General features: G+C 56.2%; 1 protein-coding gene across 1 annotated transcript; it reads right to left on the bottom strand.

Moving 5' to 3' along the window:
• Positions 1-1989: 1989 nt before the first annotated feature.
• On the bottom strand, positions 1990-22072 carry TBC1D22B (TBC1 domain family member 22B). The gene is given in 14 exon segments (XM_086627286.1): positions 1990-3596; positions 4100-4129; positions 4131-4196; positions 4440-4567; positions 4886-4961; positions 5258-5364; positions 12447-12561; positions 13382-13447; positions 13903-14031; positions 14463-14533; positions 15035-15214; positions 16099-16412; positions 17325-17381; positions 22001-22072. Coding segments are annotated over 14 exon segments (1524 nt in total). The 5' UTR covers positions 22057-22072; the 3' UTR covers positions 1990-3467.
• Between the last annotated feature and the right edge of the window lie 1374 nt (positions 22073-23446).

A 23446-nucleotide genomic window follows, 5' to 3' on the forward strand; every position in this document is an offset into this window, starting at 1 on the left:
GTCAATTCCATAAAAGCATCATTTGGGAGAGCAAAATAAAACCACCGCAAACTCGCTCTTGGGTTACCGAGCTCCATGAAGCCATCCCGAGGTGTTTCAGCCCTCGAGCATCCCGGCTCTGCTGCGGAGAAAAGCTGCAGCCGCCAGACCTGGGACCGGAGAATTTGCTCCCGTTAACACTCAAAAGTGTTTATTCCCACGAGGCTTTGCCGAAGCAGGGAGAGGGGCTGCACCGTGCCAGGACACGGGTGAGCCAGGGAGGTCCCCGCTGTGGGGGACAAGCAGGACACGGGCACTGGACCATGTCCACCGCGGTGGTGGCTGGCCCTGGGGAGGTCGGGGACCTGCCCCCCCTGCCAGGCTCTCCCCGGCCGGCGGCGCCGCCGCTTCGCTCATCCGGAGCCCGTGATGGAGCCGAACATATTTCCGTCGCCGGACCACACGTGGCTGTGGCACGAGGCCACATTAAAGGTGATAATTAACGGAGAAATAACGAGTCCTGCAGTTCATGGAGTCCCTGCAGTGGCTCCCTGCCTCTTCTGCTCCATGCCAGGCAGGACCTGCAGCTCCTAAAACCCGGGTGAATCCCCAACTGCCGGTGGGTGCCCCTGGTGCCCCCAGTGCCCCGGTGCGGCGGTGACGCTGTGCCTCCCGCAGACGCAGAGGTCAGCAGGGAGGTCACCGTCACGGCAGCGCAGCCAGGCCCCTCCAGTGCCACCGGCCACTGGGACGCTCCGCTCCACTCCCCTCCCCGCAGGGACCCGACTTTTCATCCGGAGCCACGTTGGTGTTTCCAGGCTGGGAGGAGAAATCCCACTGGGGCAGGATGGGGCCTCATCCTGGCACGTCCTGGGACAGGGATGCTCAGCAGGATCAGGGGTACGGTCACTCCCGGCTGTAGCAGCCTCAGTTTCCAAAGGACAACAGGGTGCTCACTCCAAAAAGGGTGCTGAGCCCGCAGCAGGATCCGGCCCGGTCAGGGAAGGCAATCCGAAATCCAGAGCATCTCCCGCCAGTGCTGAGGCCAGAAACAACCCTGATGGCTCTCCTGGCCCAGACTCAATTAAACCTCTCTGCAAGGCTGAGGGTGCAGGGAGCAGAGCTTGGGAGAGGTGTCTGGGGACCCACGTGGTGCTGGGGACACGGGTGTGATGGGACACAGACCCTGGCCGGGGACAGGGTTGCATGGATCTGGTGCCACCCACGGGAAGGAGCTGGAGAGCCAGCCCTTCGGAAGCGATGACAACAAAGCTGGGGCAACCAACGCAGTTAATTAGACTCGTCCGGAAGTAATTATATTTGTTCCACTCCACTGAACTTTAAAAAGTAATTAATGGGATAGAAGGTGACTGAGGGGGGTTAAAGGTTTGTCGACAGCAGCACAGAGGGGCACAGAGGGAGGTTGATCCTCCCACGAGCTGCTCCGACCGACAGCGAACTCGGATGACTACGCCGAGTCTCCCAGCACAATACAAAGACGAGAATCTCGTCCTTATTTTCCAGGTGGGGAAACTGAGGCACAAGGGGGGGTACTTGCCCAAAGCCCCTCATCAGGCCAAACAAGGACTCACCCCCCAACCCCACCACAAACACTGGCCAGATCACGTAGTTCAGTTGTTGGGTTTGGGTTTGGTTGGGTTTTTTTCTTTTTCTTTTTTTAATTCCTCATGTTAAACTAAGGACCACCAGCTCCGTCGCTCGGGAGAAAACAACAAAAGGCACAACAAAAATAAAGTAAAAGTCCAAATACTTGAGAAAAACAACTCCACGTTAGGAAAGGATTTCTTGAGACACTGTTTGGAGTTTTATTGGCAACAAGGCTCTGCCTTTCACATGCTTGGCCCCGGCCTCGTGACCCGCTGCCTTTTCCCACTGGGAACCGGAACGGAAAGCAGAGGGACCAGGAACCTCCGTGTGCTGCCGAGACAGCCCGCAGCGCCCCGCTGGAGCGCCGGGAGAACCCGGGTCTGTCCCCCACGCCCCCCCGCATTCAGCCCTTGGCACAACGGCGACGGCGCTTGCCTGCGGGAAGAAAACGGCCCGGTAAAACATTCAGAACTGGTTTGATTTAAAAGCAGACGGTGGGGAGGCCAGCCTGGTCCTTGCCAGCCCCGCGGGAGACGTCCCGGGAGGATGCGTCCGCACGGCTGGGGAATGCCGGATCCGGGATCATTCCTCCTCGGAGTCCCGCAGCAGCACCGGCACAGTTCTGCCCTGCAGCACTCGGCCAGGCACGTACCAGCAGCCAACGGCCTGGATACCCTGTTTCCTCGACACGGCTCTCCCCTGCTTCCCGCTGGGAGCTCCCATCTCCTGTAAACACCCAAATTCTCTTGTAGGGGAAGCCTTGAGATCCGTATTTCCATTGCAACCTCTTCCTGGCAGATCCAACACTGCAAAAAACACGTCGGGGCAGAAACGCCTGTGGCTTCCAACTGTCCCCCACCTCTGGAGGGGTCCAAAGCCCCGGGACGCCGTACCCAGGGGCCCTTCCCAGGCGTGGAGAGGATGGGGAGAACAAGGATTGCAACGTTATAAATATAAAATCATTATCTGCTACAAACAGAAAACGTATATTGTACATCTTGACCCATATACACAAGAACACAATATACATGGAACGCCTCGGAGGAGCGGGGGCTTTGCAAGGGGATTTGGGAGATGCTGCTCCCCTACCAGTCCTGCCCCCCCCCCCCATGCTGGAGGGGACTGTACCGACAGCACATCAGTCACCAAAAGTCTCGTCAAGCAGCCGCACATGATTCGAACCGTGCGTGGATGGAGTGGTCTCCCCCATCGCCGTGCCCACCCCGCTGCCCTGGGGGAGAGGGAGGCGAAGAGGATGGAGAGGAGAGAGGGCAGGCGCGAGGGGTTCTCTCGCAAACCCACAAAGTGCTGGGGGTCTCCAGACCCTCGGAGCGAAGCTTAGGCCCTGAGAGAAACTTCTTGCCCTGCTGCCCTCGGGGGGAAGGTGTTCCGGCCAGGTGGGTCTCTGATAAGGCATTTTCATCCGGGAGTTGGAGCGAACGGTGTCGAGGAGAGAAAGGAGCAGATGGGGCAGCGCACGTGGTGGCGGGTTAACACGAGGCAGCCAAGCCAAGGTGGTCCCAGGTGGCCAAGCCAGGGCAAGGGGTGGAGAGGACAGGAGGGCTTTGTCCTCGGCTCAGTTTATCTGTAACGCTGCCCCCCCGTCCCCCTCTCCTCTCTTCAAGCCTCTTTCCCTGGCTCGAGCCACCGGCACGGCGTGGAACACTGACGGTTGTTGGAGTGGCACATCCAGGCGCGTGGAGTGGCAGACAGGCACACGTTAAGAGTTAAGACAAGAGTCGATGTGAGCTTTGTACAGCGAGGAGCAGCTCCCGGCCGGAGTGTCCGAGGACTTGGGACGACAAAAATGCCACAGTGATCAGATCGGGCCAGGAAGGAGGAGTGGGACTGGGGAAGAGGAGGGAGTCGAGTCCTGGCACCTATCGGCGGTAATGATTGGGGGCGTCTGCAAACATGTACTTGAGTCTGTAGGCTTCAGCAAGCAGCAGTCCGATCTCTTCGTTACCCCAGTGTATCGTGGGCAGGTTTTGTAACAACATCAGAAGGCCCTGAAAGAGGGGATGGTGCTTAGTCTGGGGCGGCTGAAGGCAGAGCACAGATCCAGAGCAGGCTCGAGGCCAGTACGACCAGAGGCAGCAGCACCCAGTAACTTTCGCTCACCACCACTCGCAGGTCTGAAAGGCTCAGAGACAGCATTAAGACGTGCTTGTCTTTAGATACGAATCGGTGAAGCACCTCAGATGCCACCAAACCCCTTGAGATGAAGGGTGCTACCACAGCGTCACAGCTGGACACCAGAGGGCAAACACGAAGGGACTTACTGTCATCACAGCCCAGGCCCAGGGAAGAGCTGGTATTTGATGTCTGAACCCTCCAACAGCTCAGTTCTCTGTCCTCAGCGCTGAGGTTACTTTTAGGCAAAGCTCCTGAGACTGGATGATACTGGAGCCAACTTTGAGATGACTGTTGACTGTGTCCACACTGAGCTTCCAACCGGAGCAATTCCCACCCCTCTACCCCCAGGGAATTAGCCCCGGCCCCAGGGACTTACTTGGAAGTCTTCCTCATCGAGGATCTCCTTTCCGCCACTTGATCAAGAAGGCGGCGCAGACGTACAGGTGGAAATGTGAGAATCCTTCCGGCTCCGACTGCGGACAGCAAAACTCTGGATCAGCTCTTGCAGCTCAGCTGGAACACGACTAACCAGGACACAGACGTCCTACTGGGCCACCCATCACCCAACTGACTATAAATGTCCCTGGGCCACACTGCTTCGCTCCCCTCATCTCCCCAGCTGCACGGTGCTGCCAGGAGACCTCCATCCCCCCGTCTGCGGGGAACTGGTCCCCCAGTGACCAGCCCAGCAGGGAAGGCGATGTGAGCCTGCGTACCTGGTAGGTGTCCCAGAGGCGGATGGTGCAGCGAAGAGGCAGCTCCCTCATAAGCAGATTGTTCATCCAGCGAAAGGCAAACTGCAGGTATTCGACCTCGTACTTCCTAAAGTGATTATGTACCTGCTCTGAAACAGCACATTTCACTTACACACCTGGGGACCACAGTGCCCCAGCTCCCACACATGGCACTGACCCCGGCACGCCGGCTGTCACGTGCTTTCAGGCTGAGACCTTGCTCTCCCTAACACCTCCACTTCTCACCCTGTGCTACCTGGCCAGCAAAACCCCGTCCCCAGCAGGTTTCTAGCCGCCTCCACGCTGCCCTGGTTCCACCTGTGTTGTAGGCAAGTGTCTACCCCTGCCCTGAAGGTACTACTTGCAAAAGAGGCCTGCCGCTGTTGTGACAAGAGTCTCCAACCTGCTCAGACCCCTTTGTCACCTACCATCGATCCGGCTGACGAGTTCTTCCAGGGCTTTGACTTTCTTCTGGATCCCCGGCTGTGCAAAGGTGTAGTTATCCTGTGAGGAGAGGCCACGAGTCAGAAGCAGCAGCTCTAACAACAGCTAGAAATGCCCAAAACCAGATCCCCCCCTCCACAGGTAGCCGAGATCACCACGAGACGAGGAGACACAGCTCTTGAGCACCAGGATCATCTGTCCGCTGTGAGGTCCCTAGTCAGGGACCCTAGTCAGATTTAGCCCAGTGAAGCAGCAAATCTCCTTAATGCTAGGACATACAGATCGCTCAAACACAGCGAGATGACAGCACTGCTACCCAGCAAGGAGAGAAAAACCTCCACATCCCAGAGGCTCACCTGTATCCCGTCCAGCAGCTTGCTCATGCACCAGAAGCTATCGGCTTCGATGCTCCGTAAAACATCCTGCGACAGGTTCGCCACGTCAAAGTTCTCCACATCCTCTTCTGCAAAACAGAGGGAAGAGCATTAGGAGGACGGGACACACCAAGGGGCTTTATATAGCCGAGGCAGGGCAAAAGGCACTACAAGCTCCCTGTGTGATGTGTGGCCTGCCTGGCACAGCACCCATGCCCTGACCTACTCCTCCAACCCAGGCAAAGGGCTGAAGGACCCCAAAAGACTCAGCAGCCACGATCCCAACCCAGCCCAGCACCCCAGGGGACTGCGGGAGGGATCCTACAGCACTGCTGCTGTTGTTGTCCCTCTGGGGCGAGGGCTGTGCATGGACAAAGCTCCTGGCATGTGGGACCCTGCCCTGGGTGACAGCAGGTCTCTGCCAGTTGGCAGCACCACAGGGAGAACCAGGAGAGGAGAATCCCTCACCGCAGCCAGAAACCAGGGAAGCAAACGCTGCCCTTGGCCTGGGGCAGCACAACAGAGCTCAGTTCCCACTCCAGTCAGATTCATCAGCATCATCCCAGGACTGAAGCACAATAGTGGCACCCAAAAAGCAGCTGCCAACCCTGAGGACCCATGAGGAAGAAGTGCCAAAGCCTCAGAAACCTCTACAGGAGAGCAGGACTCTTGGGCACAGTTGCAAGAACCCAAAAGCACACAAACACTTTCTTGAAGAGCAAAAGCCTCCAAGTTACACCCAGCACGGAGCTTCACAGCAGGGCCACGCAGCAGAGAGACTGCTCAGCTTCATAGAGCTGCTCTTCCTCCTTGAGCCCCGGCTGGCAGGAGAGCTCCAGCACACAGAAGCAGCCCTGTGCATGGAAGAGCTTTGCTGCAGGGCAAGCAGAGATTCGTGCAAGCTTGTTTTTTGAACCCAGTGAATTGGCAGCCTAAGAGCTAACAAGGGTTAGTGGCAGCTCCGTCCCCAAAAGGCACTCACAGAGTGCAAAAGGCTTCCCTTGCTTTTAAAAGGGCTTATGAACCCCCAGGAAGGGCCAGGGAGAGAGCAGGGGCCTCGAGGGTGGCACGGTGGTGAGGCTGGCTGAGTTTGAAGCAGGGATCACCTGCTCCACGCCAGGCTCCCCTTAACCTGGACTCCAGAGGGCAACAGGCATGGGAAGGCAGTGGAAGGTAGGGATAGCCAGGAGACACAGGTCTGGCCCTCCTGGTTCGGCTGACCCAGCAGCTCCCTGCCTTCCTCCTCGGGAGGAGAGCACCCGTCACGCTGCTGATGGAGGCCTTGGAGGGAGCTGTCACACCGCTAAATCGGATCAACAGACACCAGGGCTGAACTGGCTCATCTGCAAACCCAGAGGCTCAAAAGATGCTTGTTAGAATTTCTATCTTCCTTGGAAAAGAGCAAGAGAGGGAGAAGATGGGGCTCAGGGCTGGAGCTGGGCCACCCTCTTGGCTCAGATACGGCACAGGGCAGCCATCACAGGTTGGCAACATTGTGGAAACCAGCGCTCACAGATCCTGCCCGCAGGAGGATGGGACGCACAGAGCCAGAGACTGCAACGCTGTACCTACCTCTGCCCTTCCTCTGGGGCAGAGCTCAGCTCCAGAGCAAACTGCCACCAGGAGCTTTAGGGACAAGCAAGGGCCTAACCCTGTGTTAATCTGGCAATTTTGCACTGCAGAAAGAGCAGCAAAGCTGTTTTCCAGCTGCAAGTCACCATCCAAAACTATCACTCTTCTGCTGGCTTCTCCGCAGCCACTCTCAAACGTTCCAGGCAATGAGAAAGGCAGGCAAAATCTGTTTAATGCCCATCTCCTTCCCTAGATAATGTCCCACACAGAGGAAGGAGGATGGACAGGTGAAGGAGCAGGACAGGGCCGCATGTGTACGGCCAGGCCTGGTGGGAGAAGCAGGCTCAGCCACGTAGGAATGCAGAAGACCTCCCTGTGCAGCTTCAGGTATGAGGGCAGTTATGGCACCAATCATTCTTATCCAGCTGGACTGAGTTGAGATAATGAACTACTAATTACTAATCAACTCAAGGTACCTATCCTGCCTACAAGAGGCAGGCCATTTCCTCCTGGCTGCGGAGGATGCAACAGCGTCCTTGGTGCCGCAGCCCAGGCTGGTGAGCGACAGGCAGTGATGGAGAAGGGGATGCGGCGACCTGCCCAGGTGATGGGGGGACACCCTGCTGCTTGCACCAGTATGGGGACAAGAGGAGCAACCCTGCCAGCACCCCAGTGTCAAAGCAGAACAGTGGCAGGAGATCCCCAGCATGAGCCAATGAACATTGCAAGAAGCCTTGGAAAAAAAAACAACCACTCCAGGTCTCTGGAGCGTGTGGCTCAGCACAAACATCTGCTCAGCGGCACCATTAGAGGCCCCGTGGAAAGAGTGAGATACTCAACATATGGCTCCAACAGGGACTGAGAAAGAGCCAGTGGCGCAGTGACAGCCGCCTGCCGTGGGGCTGGGGGCAGCCAGGACACTGCTGCCAGTGCCACAGGGTGCCCAAGGGCAGTGGGGCTTGGGGGAAGGAAGGTTCCTGTGAATGACACTTTGACAGGACTCAAGGCTGACATAGAAGGGACATCAAAGTCTCCCCCAAACCCTGGCCTCAAGTGCCAGGTAGGGCATAGCTTGGAGCAGATTAGAGGAGCCAGGGCTCCAGCCTCCCACATCCCTGCTTTCTGCAGGGCAGCTTTAATGACTCCCCATATTGTGCCAGCTGGGGCCTGGAGCAGGATTAGACCCCTGGAAAACAGTTAAACCCAGTCTCAGCTCACAGCTCTGCACAGCAGTGGGCAAGTCTGCACCACGTGCAGTGAGCGACAGGTCCAGGGCAAAACCAGAGCTCAGAACAAGGCTGACATTACACCCTGTCGCAGGGCGATCAGTGACGCCGAGGTACAAGGCTCCCTTCCCTTCATCCAGGCTCCACTTCTGCTCCTGGTTACAGGGAAACACAGTCTGAGTTAACCATGACTAGGACTCAGTAACAAAGCCAGTTAGGAGCGAGTAAGATCAATGTTTTCCACAGCACTGTTCCTCTCTGCAGACTTGGTGAAATGCTAAACAGGTCCCAAAGCTGGGAAAATTCCCTTAAGCAAGGCCTTGAACTGGGGATGGAAGTGGTGTCGTACGTCGAGATGGGCAGAGAGCACTGGGAGTGGGTGCAGGGGCCAGCACTGACACTGCCTGGGAGTGCTGAACTCCCTTGAGCTCCCTCACTGCCATTTCAAATGCAAACACAGGCCAGGAGAGCTGGGAGTGACTCTGCAGCACGAGAGGCTGCGGGACCTGAGCTGTTTTAGCAGCACTGACAGCTCAGCATCCCTGTGCTTGCTGGGCCCTCTCTGATCACCTAGGAAAAGGGGCAAGCTGTTTCCTCCGGCAGGTGCCGAGGTGCCATCCCTGCTCCAGTTCCTCAGATGCCAGACTGCCTCTCCGTCCTCACCGCTCAGCTCTGCCTCCCCAGCAGCACTGGCATCCCATCCGGAGGGCAGCAACAGCAGCTCAGCTGCTCCTGCAGCCTCTACACCTCCCTCGAGCTGTTTCCTCAAGGCACCACCAGCTGAAAACAAGCAGTGCTCAGCAATCTGTGGCATCCATCAGCCAGGATGAGGAATTGCTCCAGCTGTGGATCCAGCAGCAGGGGCCCAAAGTGCCCATGCTTGCTGCTATGTAGCCGAGGGAGCCGTGTTTGTGGAGGAGGCAGGCAGAGCATCACAGGAGAAGGTGGGCCAGCTTGCAACGCTGGGGGAAAGGGGAAAACACAGCAGTTAACTCTAACCCATCTGCCAAGGGCTCACAGCAGTCTGCCCAGCACCTGGAAGGAGCACGAGTTTTGCATCCAGACTGGGTGCAAGTACAGGAAAAACAACGGATCCCAACCAGCACTGGAGAAGGGGGCAGGGGAGTTCGGACATGGGGACTGGAAGCTCGGGGAAGAGCTGCTTCTCCTTGCTTCAGCCCAGTTGGTGTCTTCTGAAGCTGGTCAAAAGGGCACACACACTGGATTCCAGGCATTGCTCAGAAAAGAGGGAAGCAGCATCAACGGGACCCTTTCAGTCAGATGGGAGATGCAGGTTAATAACAGTCATCCAGTTCCCAAAGCATCCCTGGGCAGCCAGAAAAAGAGCTTCCTGTGAATGTTTTTCACTCATTGGTCTGTTTACCTCCTTCAGGACCTGGAGGGGCTTACACCCTTCCTCCCCACACCACTACGGTGACGATGGAAAGGCCATACTACAGCAGTACGGCCAGCCAAGCTGCTCCAGCTACACCCTGAGCTGCGTTTAGTCCCTCTGCACACAAGGGCCTGGGAGTTTGCTGGGTTACCACTGGCTGCTGGTTTGCTGCTCGTGTCCACTTCAATGAAAGGAAGCTGCCAAATCGTTCCCTGAGTGTGTCTGGCAAGCTACAGATCATCCCCTACCCGAACCACCCACCTTTTCCCCCGGATATGGTTTAGCCCTTGGTGGGAAGCCAGACATGCCCTCTGAAGGACGTTTTAGGCCTTGGTCGAGTAACTGATACATAACAGAGACACCGTCAACCAGACACATGAATCAGCTGACAAGCTCCAAGGAGATATTTTAATTGTTCTGCAAGTTCATTTGTTGTCTGCAAATGCAATGCCTGCCTGAAGCGTGGGATGATGGGTTAGAAGCTACAATGAACTTGGAGACGGGGACCAGCCGTTATCAGAGGTGTGACTGCTTTATAAAGAAGCCACGAGATTGACCGGTGGAAGATCAGGGTGTCAGCCCGGCCTTGTGCTGAACAACTAACCAAAGTCAACAGCTTGTCACCTCCCACCTCCGCCTGTCAGCTCTGAACCACACACACGTCATGGTCCTGGAGGGCTGCGATGGTCCTGCTGAGCCAGCTGCTGCAGGAGACAGCCCTTCGAAGGCTCCGACACAAACTGCTCAGCAAGGACAGCGGGCAGCTAAGCAGAGGAGCCAGCTGGCAGCACAGTGGGTCCCTTCCAACATCTTGCAGTCAGCAAAACACCGGCTCTGAAAGGAGAGCAGGGGCAACAAACCCATGAGGTTTGAGAACAAAAAAAGCTGGTGTCGATGTCCCAGAGCCAGCTTTCAGGAAAGGTGAGGGAACCTTTTCCAGGCCAGTTGTACAGACACTTCGAACATGGAAATACCCTCAGATGACATACAGGTGTACAAGCCCCCAGTGGCTCTGTGGGCAGGGGCTGCCTGAGCCACATAGATTGTCCCCTTTCCCAAGGGGGAAACAGCTTGAAGAATACAAGCAGAACTTCCTTTGAACGAGAGATTGCCCACAGTACGGAGAGATGGCCCATGGCACGTGCAAAACCATGGAAGGCCTCTTTCGGCTCTCCTGCTGCAAGGACTCGGGTGTAGGGCAGACTTAGCTGATCTAGGGATCCCAAGAATTAGTGATCCAACACAGAGAGCCTCCAGACCTGCCCTGCCCAGAACCAGCCCTGCAGGGGCTGCTGTAGAGAGGAGCCAACGCTCCAAATCAGCGACTTCAGTCCTGTTGCAAAAGTGACACTAAGCACTGCCAGTTCTTCCCCACATACATTCAAGGCAATTACTGATCCTGACCTTCAACCCTGACTGCTACACAGCCAGACCAGGGAGGAGGTGACCACTGAGAGGAGAACATGGTGCTTCTGACCGAAAGGCTGGCTTTCAATCCCAGGCTCCAGGCACAGAAAGGCATGTGTGATGTTGCTTGGCCAAATTCAACTCAACGGGTCTCACGCAGAGGGTTTTTTCCTCCAACAAAAGTTTCAGAGATAGTTGGAAACAGGAAGGCCACATTCAGAGTGGAAGCTTCAGTCAGGGGTGAAAACAGCCCTGGAAGATGGCAAGAAGCACGACCCCCAGCACATGATGGACAGGTCTGATGCAGCATGAAGAGAGTTGAGCCCCGACACCCAACACAGTACAGGACTCCAGGAAGCCACACCAGGTACCTGCAAGCAGCTCTGATGCTTCAGACCAGCTCCCTTCTTGCACTGATAACTCACTGTGCACAACTCTGCTTCTAAGCCAATAAATCAATCCTGAGGAACCAGTCTCCATCACGACTAAGTGCCACCAAAGCCTCTCAAGCAATACGGCACAGGAGAAGCTGCTCAAAGGGAAGCTGCTCAGACCTGACCCGCCAGGCTCTTCACCTCCCAGGAAAGGGAACTCACTCCAGCTGGTAGCAGAGGCACATTTGTGCTTTCTTCTTCAGGCTGTAAGGAGCAACAGCACCTCCTAGGGATCAATCCTGACCACACTGGCTACCACAGTGGAGACTAAGGTGTCTCACCTCTTTGCAACATCCTTAGAAGAGGCAGATTGGTACTAGTTCATAAAGCCTTAGCTAGATAGTGGAAGGTTTCCAACGACTTCAACAAGCTTTGGATCAGACCTTAAAAATACTTGTTCAACAGGATTTCTCTGTCACTATACAGTCTTATAAATTCCTTTTTCCTTCTCTTTACAATGAAAACTGAGAGCCTTTAGGCAGAGGGATTATGGCATCCCACTGTTCATGTCAACTCCAAAACGCAGCTGGAGCTGCATAAAGAATAAATATGCTACGGGTGGAAATGCCTTGATCTCCGGCTAAAAGCAAACAGCTGACAAGAAAGCCAAAAGCAGCAGGGAGGAGCCAATTTGCTTTTTGGAACTCTCAGCTCGAGAAGCACACCTGTACTAGCAGCACGGCACAGGAATCTTGATTTCAACAGTTATTTTACCTTCTCAGCAGGGTCTCTTTACACTTCACTCCTTCCTCCTAGAGCAGGAACTAGCTCCAAGCCCAAGTTCTGAGAGCAAGACTCTCCCCTCCTCCAGCTCTGTGTATCCAAGGCTTTGCCTAAATCCCCTCGGCTCCTAAAAGAGCCCATTCTCCTCCAAGCCGTAAGGATGTAAGCACATTCAAATGCAAATCCACCCTTAGCACTTCAAATTCCGTGGAGCTCAGCAAGGTTATGAAACTGAAGTCAATCCAACCAGCAGCAAAGAGGTCAAGATGCATCTCCAGCCTGGTACAGGTGCTGAAGGAAGAACTCATCATCCCCTCCAGCAAGGCAAGCTTTTCTGATGCCAGCACTTCACACCATTTCAAACACCGTGGTTGAGAGGCAGCACCGTGCTTCAAGCAGCAAATGTCACTTACCAACATACTCAGAGAGGAACACAACAAAGAACGGAGTGACCAGGTCATTGATTCCCTGTACATAGCCGCTGGCTGGGTGTCGAATGGCCCAGATAAACAGGATTCTTTCAAAGATCTAGGGAAGAAGGAGGGAAAGCAGGTACCTGCATTAGCCGTGCACAAGGAAAGGCAGAAAGCATAACTGCTAAGCTCAGGGAACAGAGGTCATGCACTGACAGGCTCTTCTGCAGCGATATGGGTAAGATAAGAAGCATACAAGTCCTAGGAGAGACTCCTGTATGATGCACAGATCCTCTACACAGGCCAGCCCACACTTGCCAAAATCAGGCAGTCCAGGCTCCTCATCAAAGCCTCCACTGAACACCACGTGGGAAGCGAAGGTTGTTACCTGCTATCAGCACAACACTCCCAGTAAACGTCTCAGACTGGGACAGTTCTCAACAGAGCAGCCTCCCCTCAACAACGTGTTATTTCCAGACTGCCCCAGCCCAGGACACCATGCTCTGACATACCACGTACACAGGCTGAGCTTGTTTCCAAAGAGGACAGATGCTCACACCTCCTGGCCACCTCTCAAACCTGCCCCTGCTGGGCTTCTCACATACTGCTCTGCACAAAAGAGGTTTCACAGCAAAAGAGAACCAATGCCCTGTTCTGGCTCAATGCCTTGAATTTGTCTCAAAACAGAAGCTTCAGTTCTTTTACCAACTCTTGGCTATGTCTTGCCACAACGGAGCTGATCTCATAACTTCTGAGCTTCAAGTCTGATGTCTTTCAGAAACACAGGACAAGACCAGACAGTTTCAGCAGGTATTTGCATCAAGTGTTCAGTCACAAATTCCCTGCAAAACTAACTCACTAGTGGTTGCACTGGTCTAACTCCACACACACACCCCCCAAAGGCAAGGTGGGGCAGGAGCTTCACTCCCCCTTACCTCCTGGACAAGCGGCTGCTGGAAGAGGGGGATGAGTGGGTTGGTCCTTGGAATGTCGATGTGGATCTGGAAGAGAGGACGGGTTACACACACCAGCCATGCTTTCCAGGGGCACAATAACTCATCACAGGCTAACAGAGGGAATCCACCCCTCAGTGTCCCCCCAGGAGAGAGCTGCACTTGCTGACAAGCACAGCAAAGGCTACGGATGACAGCTGCACTGAGAAATGATCTACAGTTTTATCTCCAGCCTCCACTGTACAGGTGTGGGCAGGTGGTCAGAGCTGGAAAAGAGCTGAGGTCTGAAATCTAGGCACTAGATGAATTTAGGGAAGGCTTAAGCTAATATCCATAAGAAGGTGGACAGAAACATGGTGCCTTGTCTCCAAGGAGAAGACTCCTAACAGCTACAGCTAGAGCAAGTCCTGGCATGACCCCAACCGCATGGACAAGCAGCAGCAAGAGGGAGGAAAGAGATACGACCAAGGCAGAAAGCCAGGCAATGGGCAGAGGGCTTGTACCTGTCGGTAGGTGTCTTGATGGTGCTCCTCATTCCGGGAATCATAATACTGCTGGATGAAGCCAAAGTACTCCTCCCGCTTGCGCTGCAAAGTCAGCTTTCGCCGCTCCATGTTTGCAGGGAGATAACCCTGCGGCAGGAAAATCCATGTCAGGGCAGAGCCTCTTCCCTCACCACAAACCATCCCTGAAATCCTGCCAGTCAGCTGTGCACCCGCAAGCATCAGGCACAGAGACTCAGGAGCTGGGGAAAGAGCTTTCATGGGATTTGGCTTTCCCAGCCCTTGGTGCCTTTAGTGATCTTGGAGCAACTCAACTTCACGGGATTCAGTTTCCCAAAAACAGTGAACCACATACTCCCAGCACCAGTCTGGGCTTCATGCTCAAAGGGAATGGAGCGATTACACTCCCCAGTCAAAAAACTACGGCTCACCCGTAGGCTGGGCACAGATACAACACGAGCAAACCTGGTTATGGGACACATGAAGGTCTAGAAGCGCGTGTCCCTGGCTTGGCAGGCACATTCCCCCCAGACTCCTGCGTCACAGCTCCGAGTACTCACGGAGAGGAGACGCCACGTCACGGGCCGGACCTCTCTGGGCACACCAGGCCAGCTGCATTTCCTCAGCTCATCTGCAAACGGACAGTGGTGGCAATGGATTAGATCCTAGGCACGTCCAGGCACCACTATACCTAGAAGGAGAGGAAAGCCCAGTCTGCTCCTGCAGGCTCTGGAGACACTGAGCCTCCAGGAAGGCTCAACATTAGCAACGCCTGGGGATGTGGGTCTGCGGTAAGGGGAGCAGAGATGATTTCAGCTCAGCCTGGGCACAGAACTGGCAGCTGCAGAGGCTCCGCCGCGCCAGAACCTCAGTTCTCATGCAGAGCCCAACAGACCCCAGAGATGACAACCACCATTTGTGAGACGTGGAAAGACTGGGAACAGACAGGGAGCTGGTGGAGGACATCACCATCTGCCAACAGAGCAGCTCATGCAGCCATCCCACCTGGTGCAATTGCAGGTAGTTATTTTTTCCACCCTGGAGCAGACCCCGATCACAACCTGAAGCAGGCAGCAGGCCCCCTCTGCCTTCCCCTACCCACCCACAGGCTGCCCTGTTTTGCCACACTCACCCAGGTCCGTGTTGTGGCTGGAAAGGAGCTGTCGAAACTTCTCCAAGCGGGTTTTTTCCCTCACCGTCATGGGGGGAGCACCTGAGGCGTTTTGGTCAGAGATTCGGGCGACGAGTGGAATGACAGGCCGAAGGGGAAGAGACTGCTGCTTCTGAAGAGGGGTCCGCACACAGGCCTCCTCTGCAAGGAGCAGATGCTGCAGTGAGGTGGGGAAGGAGACGGCACCGCTCCAACCCTGCCTCGCTCCTCTGGCCACTGTCAGAGACCTGCCACTGCAGATTTCACCCTTCTCTTCCCCAGCCTCAGCAAACAGAGCATCACTGGCCCACTCCGAGGGATCAGCCGGTTCACAGGCACCTGTCGTGGCTCTTCCATTACTCCTCCTTCTCTTTCTTCCTCCTACAGCCAGACACCTCGCTGCCAGCGGATCAGACTTCTCTGTTCACATGGGAAGCCATGGGCAGAGATGAGGCAGAAGGAGTCCATGGGAATCCCAGAGGAAATGACCTTCAGATCTGCCCCTGCTCGTCTCTGATCTAAACAGTGATCAAGCTAATTGCTAGTGCAGAGGAGCTGCCAATGCCACCTGCTGGCAGCAGGGACCTGCTGGGTTACTCCCACAGCACAGGCAGCTGTCTGCCTGCAACAAGGCAGAGCGAGCAGGGGCTGATGCTGCCCGGTTCCCTGCCCAAACTGGGGTCAACAGGACCTCATCCAGACCTTTACTAAGAGCAGCACACTGGGCCACAAAGGAAGCAGATGGTGAGCAACCCTGAGCAAGAACTTAACAGATCTCCAAAATCCCTTGGCACCCAAAGCATGGATCCTCTGGGACAAACATGCCTGTATGCAGGATTCTGAACAGGAGAGGATACTGAAGCATTAAGGCCAGGCCTCCAAAAATGGCTCCTTGAAGTACAGGATACTACAAGGAGGAAAAAGTCTCTGTTGAGCTTACAAGCTGTGCCACAGCCTCTTGCCCACAACATGTGAGTAGCAGCAAGTGGCCGAGTTCAGGGGCCAAGCAGGAGAGCACTGGAGCTACACCTGAAGACAGCTCTTACCAGATGTCCTAGAGAGCTGTGCCTCACTGCTGGACTTGATGACCTTGCAGTTGGTGGGCATGTCGCTGAGAGCAGACTGGGCCCGCTCGGGTTTTGCCCGCAGCTTGCTGTGGTTCTCCAGGACCTGGGCTGCCGTGGCCTTGGCCACTTTAGAGTTCAGAGTTTGCAAAGAGGAAGAGGAGGAAGAGAAGTCCTCATCTTCATCATCGCCGATGTCCCAGGCATCACTGGTATTGCGAGCAAACTCGTGAAAGCTGGAGGCCTTCTTGCTTTTCATAGGCAGCGCGTTGGCTTTGGAGCGGTCCTTGATGAAGCTGGGAGCCAGAGAGAGAAGCAGTTATCAGAACCATGCTGTCAGGTGAATCCATTTTCTTTCCTTCCCTATGTCCTCACTCCAATCAGCCACTCCCTTTTTCCAATTTCCCTGTTCCTCCTCCCAAATCCAAGGAACATATTAAGTCTCTCCAGGCTGCCCGGAGGCAGAGCCCGAGCTGGTATGATGGCAGGGCACAGAGGCCACAGTGCCAGCAGACAGCTGGAAAGGCGCCAGGCTTCCCGGCTCAGAAGGGCAAGGGGTGAGATGTACAATTCCTCCAGCTTTGCCTCCCCTCACCCTAGAGAAAACTGGTAGATTAACACCCAAAAGCCTTGCGACCTGGGGAGAGGCATGTCAGAGGTCAGACGGAGCCAGTCTGCACTGACGGACACTCCTGACGGCTCCTGGCATACAGACCAGCCTGGCTCTTTTCTCAGGCAAAGGAGGAGCCTTCGGATTTACCTTCAAGCTACAGGAGTCAAAGTCCAGCACCTGAAGCGTCACAGCAAACGAGGAACCTTCACCGCCACACAGCACCAGACAGAGACAAGGAGGCAGTTCAGATCAGCTCTGCCTTTTCCTGCCAGGAAAGGTGCTGCGGTTCTCCAGCCTCGTAACTCCCCCTCCACGTAATTTTTCTGTTTCCCAAGGGGAGCACAGTGCTCAGACACCATTGCTAAAAAATACACCTGTCTCCTTCGATGTGGCTGGTACGACATGGATTTCTGGCCATAAAGGGCACCAGGAGACAAGCTTTCCCTGCAAGCATTCGCAGAGCTCAAGACAGCACCACACACCACTGCCAGAACATCACAGTGCCAGGGGATGCTGGAGACCTCCACCTGCTGCAGGACAGAACCAAAAACCTGCAAAGCCTCATGGCCTGGGTCTCCAGAAGACAAACACTTACTTTTTGGTGAGCCGGGGATCCAGCGGCGGATGCTGTGCTCCATAGACAGGTTGAATGCTGCAGGAAAATGAGAGAAAAAGACAATGCAAAAATCCACAGAGCACCCATGAATAATCTCTGCAGCCTAGACTGGGGTCACACTTCCTGCCTGCTGTTGGGAGCTGAACACAGACCAAAAGCAACTTCAACAACCTTCTGTCTCCAAAGCCTTAGGTCCAAAGTGCCACATTCAGCTGAAGATTTGTTCCCTGCAGCAGCAAAGAGAAGCCTTGTTCAAACTCTTCGGCTCTCTCCAGCCTGAGCTGGGATTTGAGACCTGCTCCTTCTGCACCACTGATTCACTCCGAGCGACCACGTGTCTCAGCTCCCCCTGCCTTACACACCGATGTTCACTCTCTTTTTCCGTCAAGGGGTTTTCCAGGTTTGGGAATTTATCCTTCCAAGTCCTGTGGGTCAGGGAAGGACTCTAGCCAGCAACACTGGGGCTCCTCCACAACACAGCTGAGGGACTGAACCCCACACTGGCTCTTGGGCTTGTGGCCAACGCTACGGCAAAGTGGCCTCCTGTACAGTAGACGGTTTGACTTGGGTCCAAATCCCACCTTAATCGACTACGTCCTACATGGCCTGAAATGAGTCACCACGCCTCAGTCCTGCAGCTCCCCTCTCTGAGGATTGGGTCTAGTGGGACAGGGAGCCCGAGGGCTGCAGGCATCAACACGGGGAGCATCACCTTGGAGAGGAGCTACTAGACAAGAGCTCACCACTAGTTTTACGGGCTCTGGATGTGAGACAGGGATCCTGAATTATTACCTCCCTTTGGGTAAATATTCACAGCCACCTCACCCCGAAAAATCAACTCTGGAAAACAAGTCTTCCCCATCCCCTGGTACACAGCACGGTCCCGCATCCCACTGCAGAGACAAGGGCCTATTCAGAGCTGGCACACAAGGGACAGGCTCCTCTTGGGTCAACAGAGCTGGCCCGGTTTCCAGGAGCTGCAGATGGTGCCCGGCAGTAAAACAAGCAGAGCCCAGTCGTGTAGGAGGAGAACAGCAGCCTGCTGCAGCTGGAAAGCGTGCTGGAGACCAGTTGATGCTGGGGAGGTGGCAGTAATAGGCCCAGCTGGCAAGGGAGAGTTGCAGAGATCCATGGCAGAGCACAGAGGGATCCTGGTGGTGAAGCCTGGTGAGGGGTGGGCTCGCTGCTGCAGCCGCCACCCCTCATGGCTGGAAGCACTGAAAAGGCTCACTGTGTTTACCCACCAGCGATCAAGCCTAGGAAAGAGTTTGCTGACTAATTAGCATCTAGGAGTCAGGACAGCTATTAAGCAGAGGCACCCCCGTGGGTGGGCATAGCAAGCTGATTACCAGGAGTAAGAAAAACAACCCCTCCAGATCAGCGCTGCTTCCCAATGACTCATGGCAGCTCCTTGCAGAAGAGGAGCCAGCAGAGCCTCTCCGATACCCAGCACCAAGCTCACACCATCTCGTGACAGCAGTCACAACACTGCTTCCCTCCGTGCAGGGATCCACACGCCGCTTCCCTCCGTGCAGGGATCCACGCCGCTTCCCTCCGTGCAGGGATCCACGCCGCTCCCCTCCGTGCAGGGATCCACGCGCCGCTCCCCTCCGTGCAGGGATCCACGCCGCTCCCCTCCGTGCAGGGATCCCCACGCTGCCAGCAGTGACCGCTCTGATCCACGTGCGAAGGCCTCAACTTCGCAAGCCAAGCAAACGATGTGTCTTAGAGATAGAGGAGGGGATGTGGCAGCCAGCTCTGGGTGAGGAAACCCTTTCCTGGGGCTCTGAAGCAACCGGCCGAAGCCTTCAGCAGCTAACGGCTGACACAACAGCAGAGGGTCCTACCTCCGAGGCAGCTCTTTAAAAAGAATTTGAAGTCAGTCTTCCCCAAACAAAGCATCCTGAGCTGATCTAATTGCACAGCCCACCAGTCTGTGCTCCCACACAAGTGGCTGAAGACGACAGTCTGGTTTCCAGCAGGCTACAGAGACAGGGCTGAACACCACCATCCTGCCTCAGTGAGCTCGAACTGCTGCATGAAGCGGATGGTCCCCATGTTTGGCCCATCTTGGCCGATTCTCCGCCCTGTCCACCCAAGCAGAGAGTGTAACAGACTGGACAAGAGGAGTTCAAATGCTCCGAGGTGTGGGACAGGTCACTTCTGAGGTCACAAATTGAGGCAGGAGGAGTGACACCACCAAATCATGCTCAGTAACTTTATTTACTCACTCTTGTGTGCTGTTATCTGATGCAGCTCAGCTAGATGAATCTGCTGTCTCCAAGCTTAACCCCCTGTCCGAAGCCGTCTTCACCTGACTTTAACATGGCCAGAAAGCTCCGGGCAGGCACTACATCTCAGAGAACACACCACTGGATCAGGAGCAGAGACCTAAGCTGATGCTGTGCTCCCAAATTGACTAGTTCCCTGTCCTACCTCAGTTTCAGTTCTTTGGGACAGATGTTTCTGTATGTTCAGCATCTGGTACAACAGCTGTGGTATCTGCATTACACCACAGATCGTCACAGGGTGTGGGTTACTGACACTGCAGCAGAAAGCATATCCAGGAAATCTCTGCCACTTCGAACACAGAACATATTTATTCCTAGCAGACTGTCTCTCCCCTTTTAAAACAGCACAGAAATATCCCGAGCAGAGCCTGGCTGCCCACCTCTCTATAGGGCAGGAAATGACACATCGCACAGGATAAACCCAGCAGACCATCCTGCCAACGCATCCCCCGAAAATCACTGGGGTGAGAATTCCCATTGTAAAAACCACAGGGCAGTACTGGAAACATGAAACAACATTTACTAGTTCTGTCACCCTAAATCTAGAGGGAAAACACACCAGCTGAAAGCAAATACAACTAAGTGACCAAACGCACAAAGTGTCATGGAAAACAAAGCTAGCACAGTCTCCAAATCTTTCCAAAGCTTCCCCCTGCCAGCCTGTCAGGGCAAAGAAAGGAGAGAGCCAAGAATCTGTACAGGAAGATCTCTCCAAGCTCCGACAAAAAAGAGGAACAGGAGCTTCTCATCTAGCAACCATGGATGCAGCACGTCCCACCTCCACCTTTCGCAGCTGCGTTGCCTGAAACCCGTTGGCAACTGTTCCTGGAAAGGACTGGCACGCAGGGTATTTCGAGGTGGTAACAAGCGTCCTGGATAGCAGGATATTTGCCAAGCAGCCAGTTAGGAGCAGGGGAGAACTTTGCCAAAAACTTGACGTAGGAGTGTATTGTCTAGGCAGGGCCGGCGGCCTCCCAGACCGGTTCACCTGGTTACAGCTTTCCAAGTCAAAGCTCACAGTCACCCACTGCTGTCTGAGACCACCAGCTGGGAGCGCGGCCGGGACCTCCGGCCGAGGGATGGGGGCAAGCGGGAGGCAAATGACCCCAGGAGAGCACAGCATTTTCCTCCCCCCGAGCAAAACAGGAGGAAGGCACAGTGCTCGGTGCTTTCCCTCTGCTTGTGCAGACCCGGGTTGTCCCACCGAGCAGCCCGAGGGAGCCGGTGCAGCGACCAGGACCGAGTGGAAGCGCGTTCGAAAGGGAGATGGAACCAGCCCAGCGGGATTTAGATCCAACTGAGCATTTCGGACGGCACCCACACACCAGGAGGGGAAGGGCAGGGTTTGGATAAGGCCAAGGAGAGCAAACATGAGGAGCACCAGATGGGAACAGCACTTGAAGGCCTCCCCAGAGAGGTGGGTGCCCCGTCCCTGTGACATCCTTGCTCCCAAGGCCTAATAGGGAGCATCTCCACAACCATGAGTCTCTTCTTCCTAAACCCAGCTTAAAACAGACATTTCACTTGTTTGGCCCATCCATGAGGTGAGTGTGGGTGACATGACAGGAACCAGGACATTGCAGCCACAGGAACTGAAGCAGGGCAGGTGCACACAGTGAACCTCCACACCCCTCGTATCGAGCAGAGCGGAACCAGGAGTGACATCCCACAGAGGATATGATAACTGGGGGGGCACATGGATCGACAGGGGCACCTGCTTGGACCCCAGTTGCTGCCACCCAAGGCGACATCTCTAAGAGCTTCAGGAAGCAATAAGGTTTCCTCAGTGCCTGTGGAAAGGAGGACGGTACAGACCCAGCTTAAAGAACGTTGCAGGGGGGATTTCAAGACCTTGACCAACTCCCCCCATGCTTCCCACGGGGAGAGGGGACACACAGGTGTCCCCAGAGGGCCTGTCCTGCCCTGCAGCTGAGGGGGCAATCCTGGCACTATCCTTGTCCCCTGTACAGGGGCTCTCTCCAGCAAAACTGCCCTGCCTCACAGCCGAGGGTGCCCCTGGCATTGCCCCTTTGCAGGGGGCACCCCAGCCCCCAGCCAGCTTCCCTGCCCCAGAGCCGGGGCACGTACCCCTGGGACCCCTCCCCCACCCTCGCAGGTGGCACCCCGGAGCCCCCAGCCAGGGTGGGTGCCCCTTCCCGCGGCAGAGCGGCTGCTCAGACCCCAGCCCCGCGCCCCCCGCCGGGAAGGGGCTGCGGCCCGGACACCCCCTGCAGGGGCACCCCCGGCCGCGCAGCCACCGCCCCCCCTCAGCGCAGGGACAGGGACAGACCCGGCCCCGCCGCCCCCCGACACCCCTTCCCCGCGAAGGGCGGCCCGTACCCGCCGGGCCGGGCCCGCGCTCACCTGCCCGGCAGCTTGGCGCTCCGCTTCCAGAACTGCCTGCCGCTCTCGGCCGCCATGGCGGAGGCGAGCAGAGGGGCGGGCACGCCCGCCCGGCCGGCCAGCGAGAGGGACAGAGAGAGGGAGAGAGAGAGGGAGCCCCCGGCCGGCCCCGCGGCGCGGCGGCGGAGCGCGGAGGAAGGCGGCGGCCGCCCGCAGGCCCTCAGCGCCGCCGGCCCGCAGCCCCCGCCGCCGCCATCTTGGGGCCGGGCGGCCACAGCGCCGCCATTGGCTGCTGCGGGCGAGGCGGCGCCGATCGGCCAATCACGAGCGGGACGAGGGAGGGGCGGCCCGAACGGGCGGGAGGGGCCATCTGAGGCGGGGAGGGCGGGAGAGACCATGTCGCCCCGGGCGGGGGGAGCGTGGAGCGAACCACCGGCACTGAGGAGCGGGGCGCGGGGGCGGCCGAGCCGGGGGACAGCGGGGACCCTGACCGGGGAGGGCGGGCGGGGTGACACACTGTCCTGGGCCGGCCCCGGGGAACGAGCAGCCGCTGCTCACGGTCAGCCGTGCCCTGCCTGAGCCAGCGCCTCACGCAGTGCCTCAGTTTCCCCTGCTGGGAGTCATAGAATCATAGAATGGTTAGGGCTGCAAGGGACCTTCAAAGGTCACCTAGTCCAACCCCCCTGCAAGGAACAGGGATATCTCCAACTAGATCAGGTTGCTCAGGGCCTCGTCCAACCTGGCCTTGAACGTCTCCAGGGACGGAGCATCCACCACCTCTCCGGGCAACCTGTTCCAGTGTTCTACAACTCTCATGGTAAAAAATTTTTCCTAATATCCAACCTGAATCTACCTCCCTCTATTTTAAAACCATTACCCCTTGTCCTATCACAACAGGCCCTCCTGAACAGCCTCTCCCCCTCTTTCTTGCAGGCCCCCTTGAGGTACTGGAAGACCGCTATAAGGTCACCCCGGAGCCTCCTCTTCTCCAGGCTGAACAGCCCCAACTCTTTCAGCCTGTCCTCATAGGGAAGGTGCTCCAGCCCTCGCATCATCTTCGTGGCGCTCCTCTGGACCCTCTCCAACTGGTCCATGTCTTTCTTATGTTGGGGACTCCAGAACTGGACGCAATACTCCAGGTGAGGTCTCACGAGGGCAGAGTAGAGGGGGAGAATCACCTCCCTCGACCTACTGGCCACGCTCCTCTTGATGCAGCCCAGGATGCGGTCGGCCTTCTGGGCCGCAAGAGCACATTGCCGGCTCATATTGAGCTTCTCGTCCACCAGTACTCCCAAGTCCTTCTCCTCAGGGCTGCTCTCGATCCATTCACCACCCAGTCTGTATTTGTGCCTGGGATTGCCACGACTCAGATGTAGAACCTTGCATTTGGCCTGTTGAACTTCATGAGGTTGACACAGGCCCACCTCTCCAGCCTGTCGAGGTCCCTCTGGATGGCATCCCTCCCTC

Source organism: Tauraco erythrolophus, chromosome 27 (genome assembly GCF_009769465.1).
Source record: "Tauraco erythrolophus isolate bTauEry1 chromosome 27, bTauEry1.pri, whole genome shotgun sequence".
Classification (NCBI taxonomy): Eukaryota; Metazoa; Chordata; class Aves; order Musophagiformes; family Musophagidae; genus Tauraco; species Tauraco erythrolophus.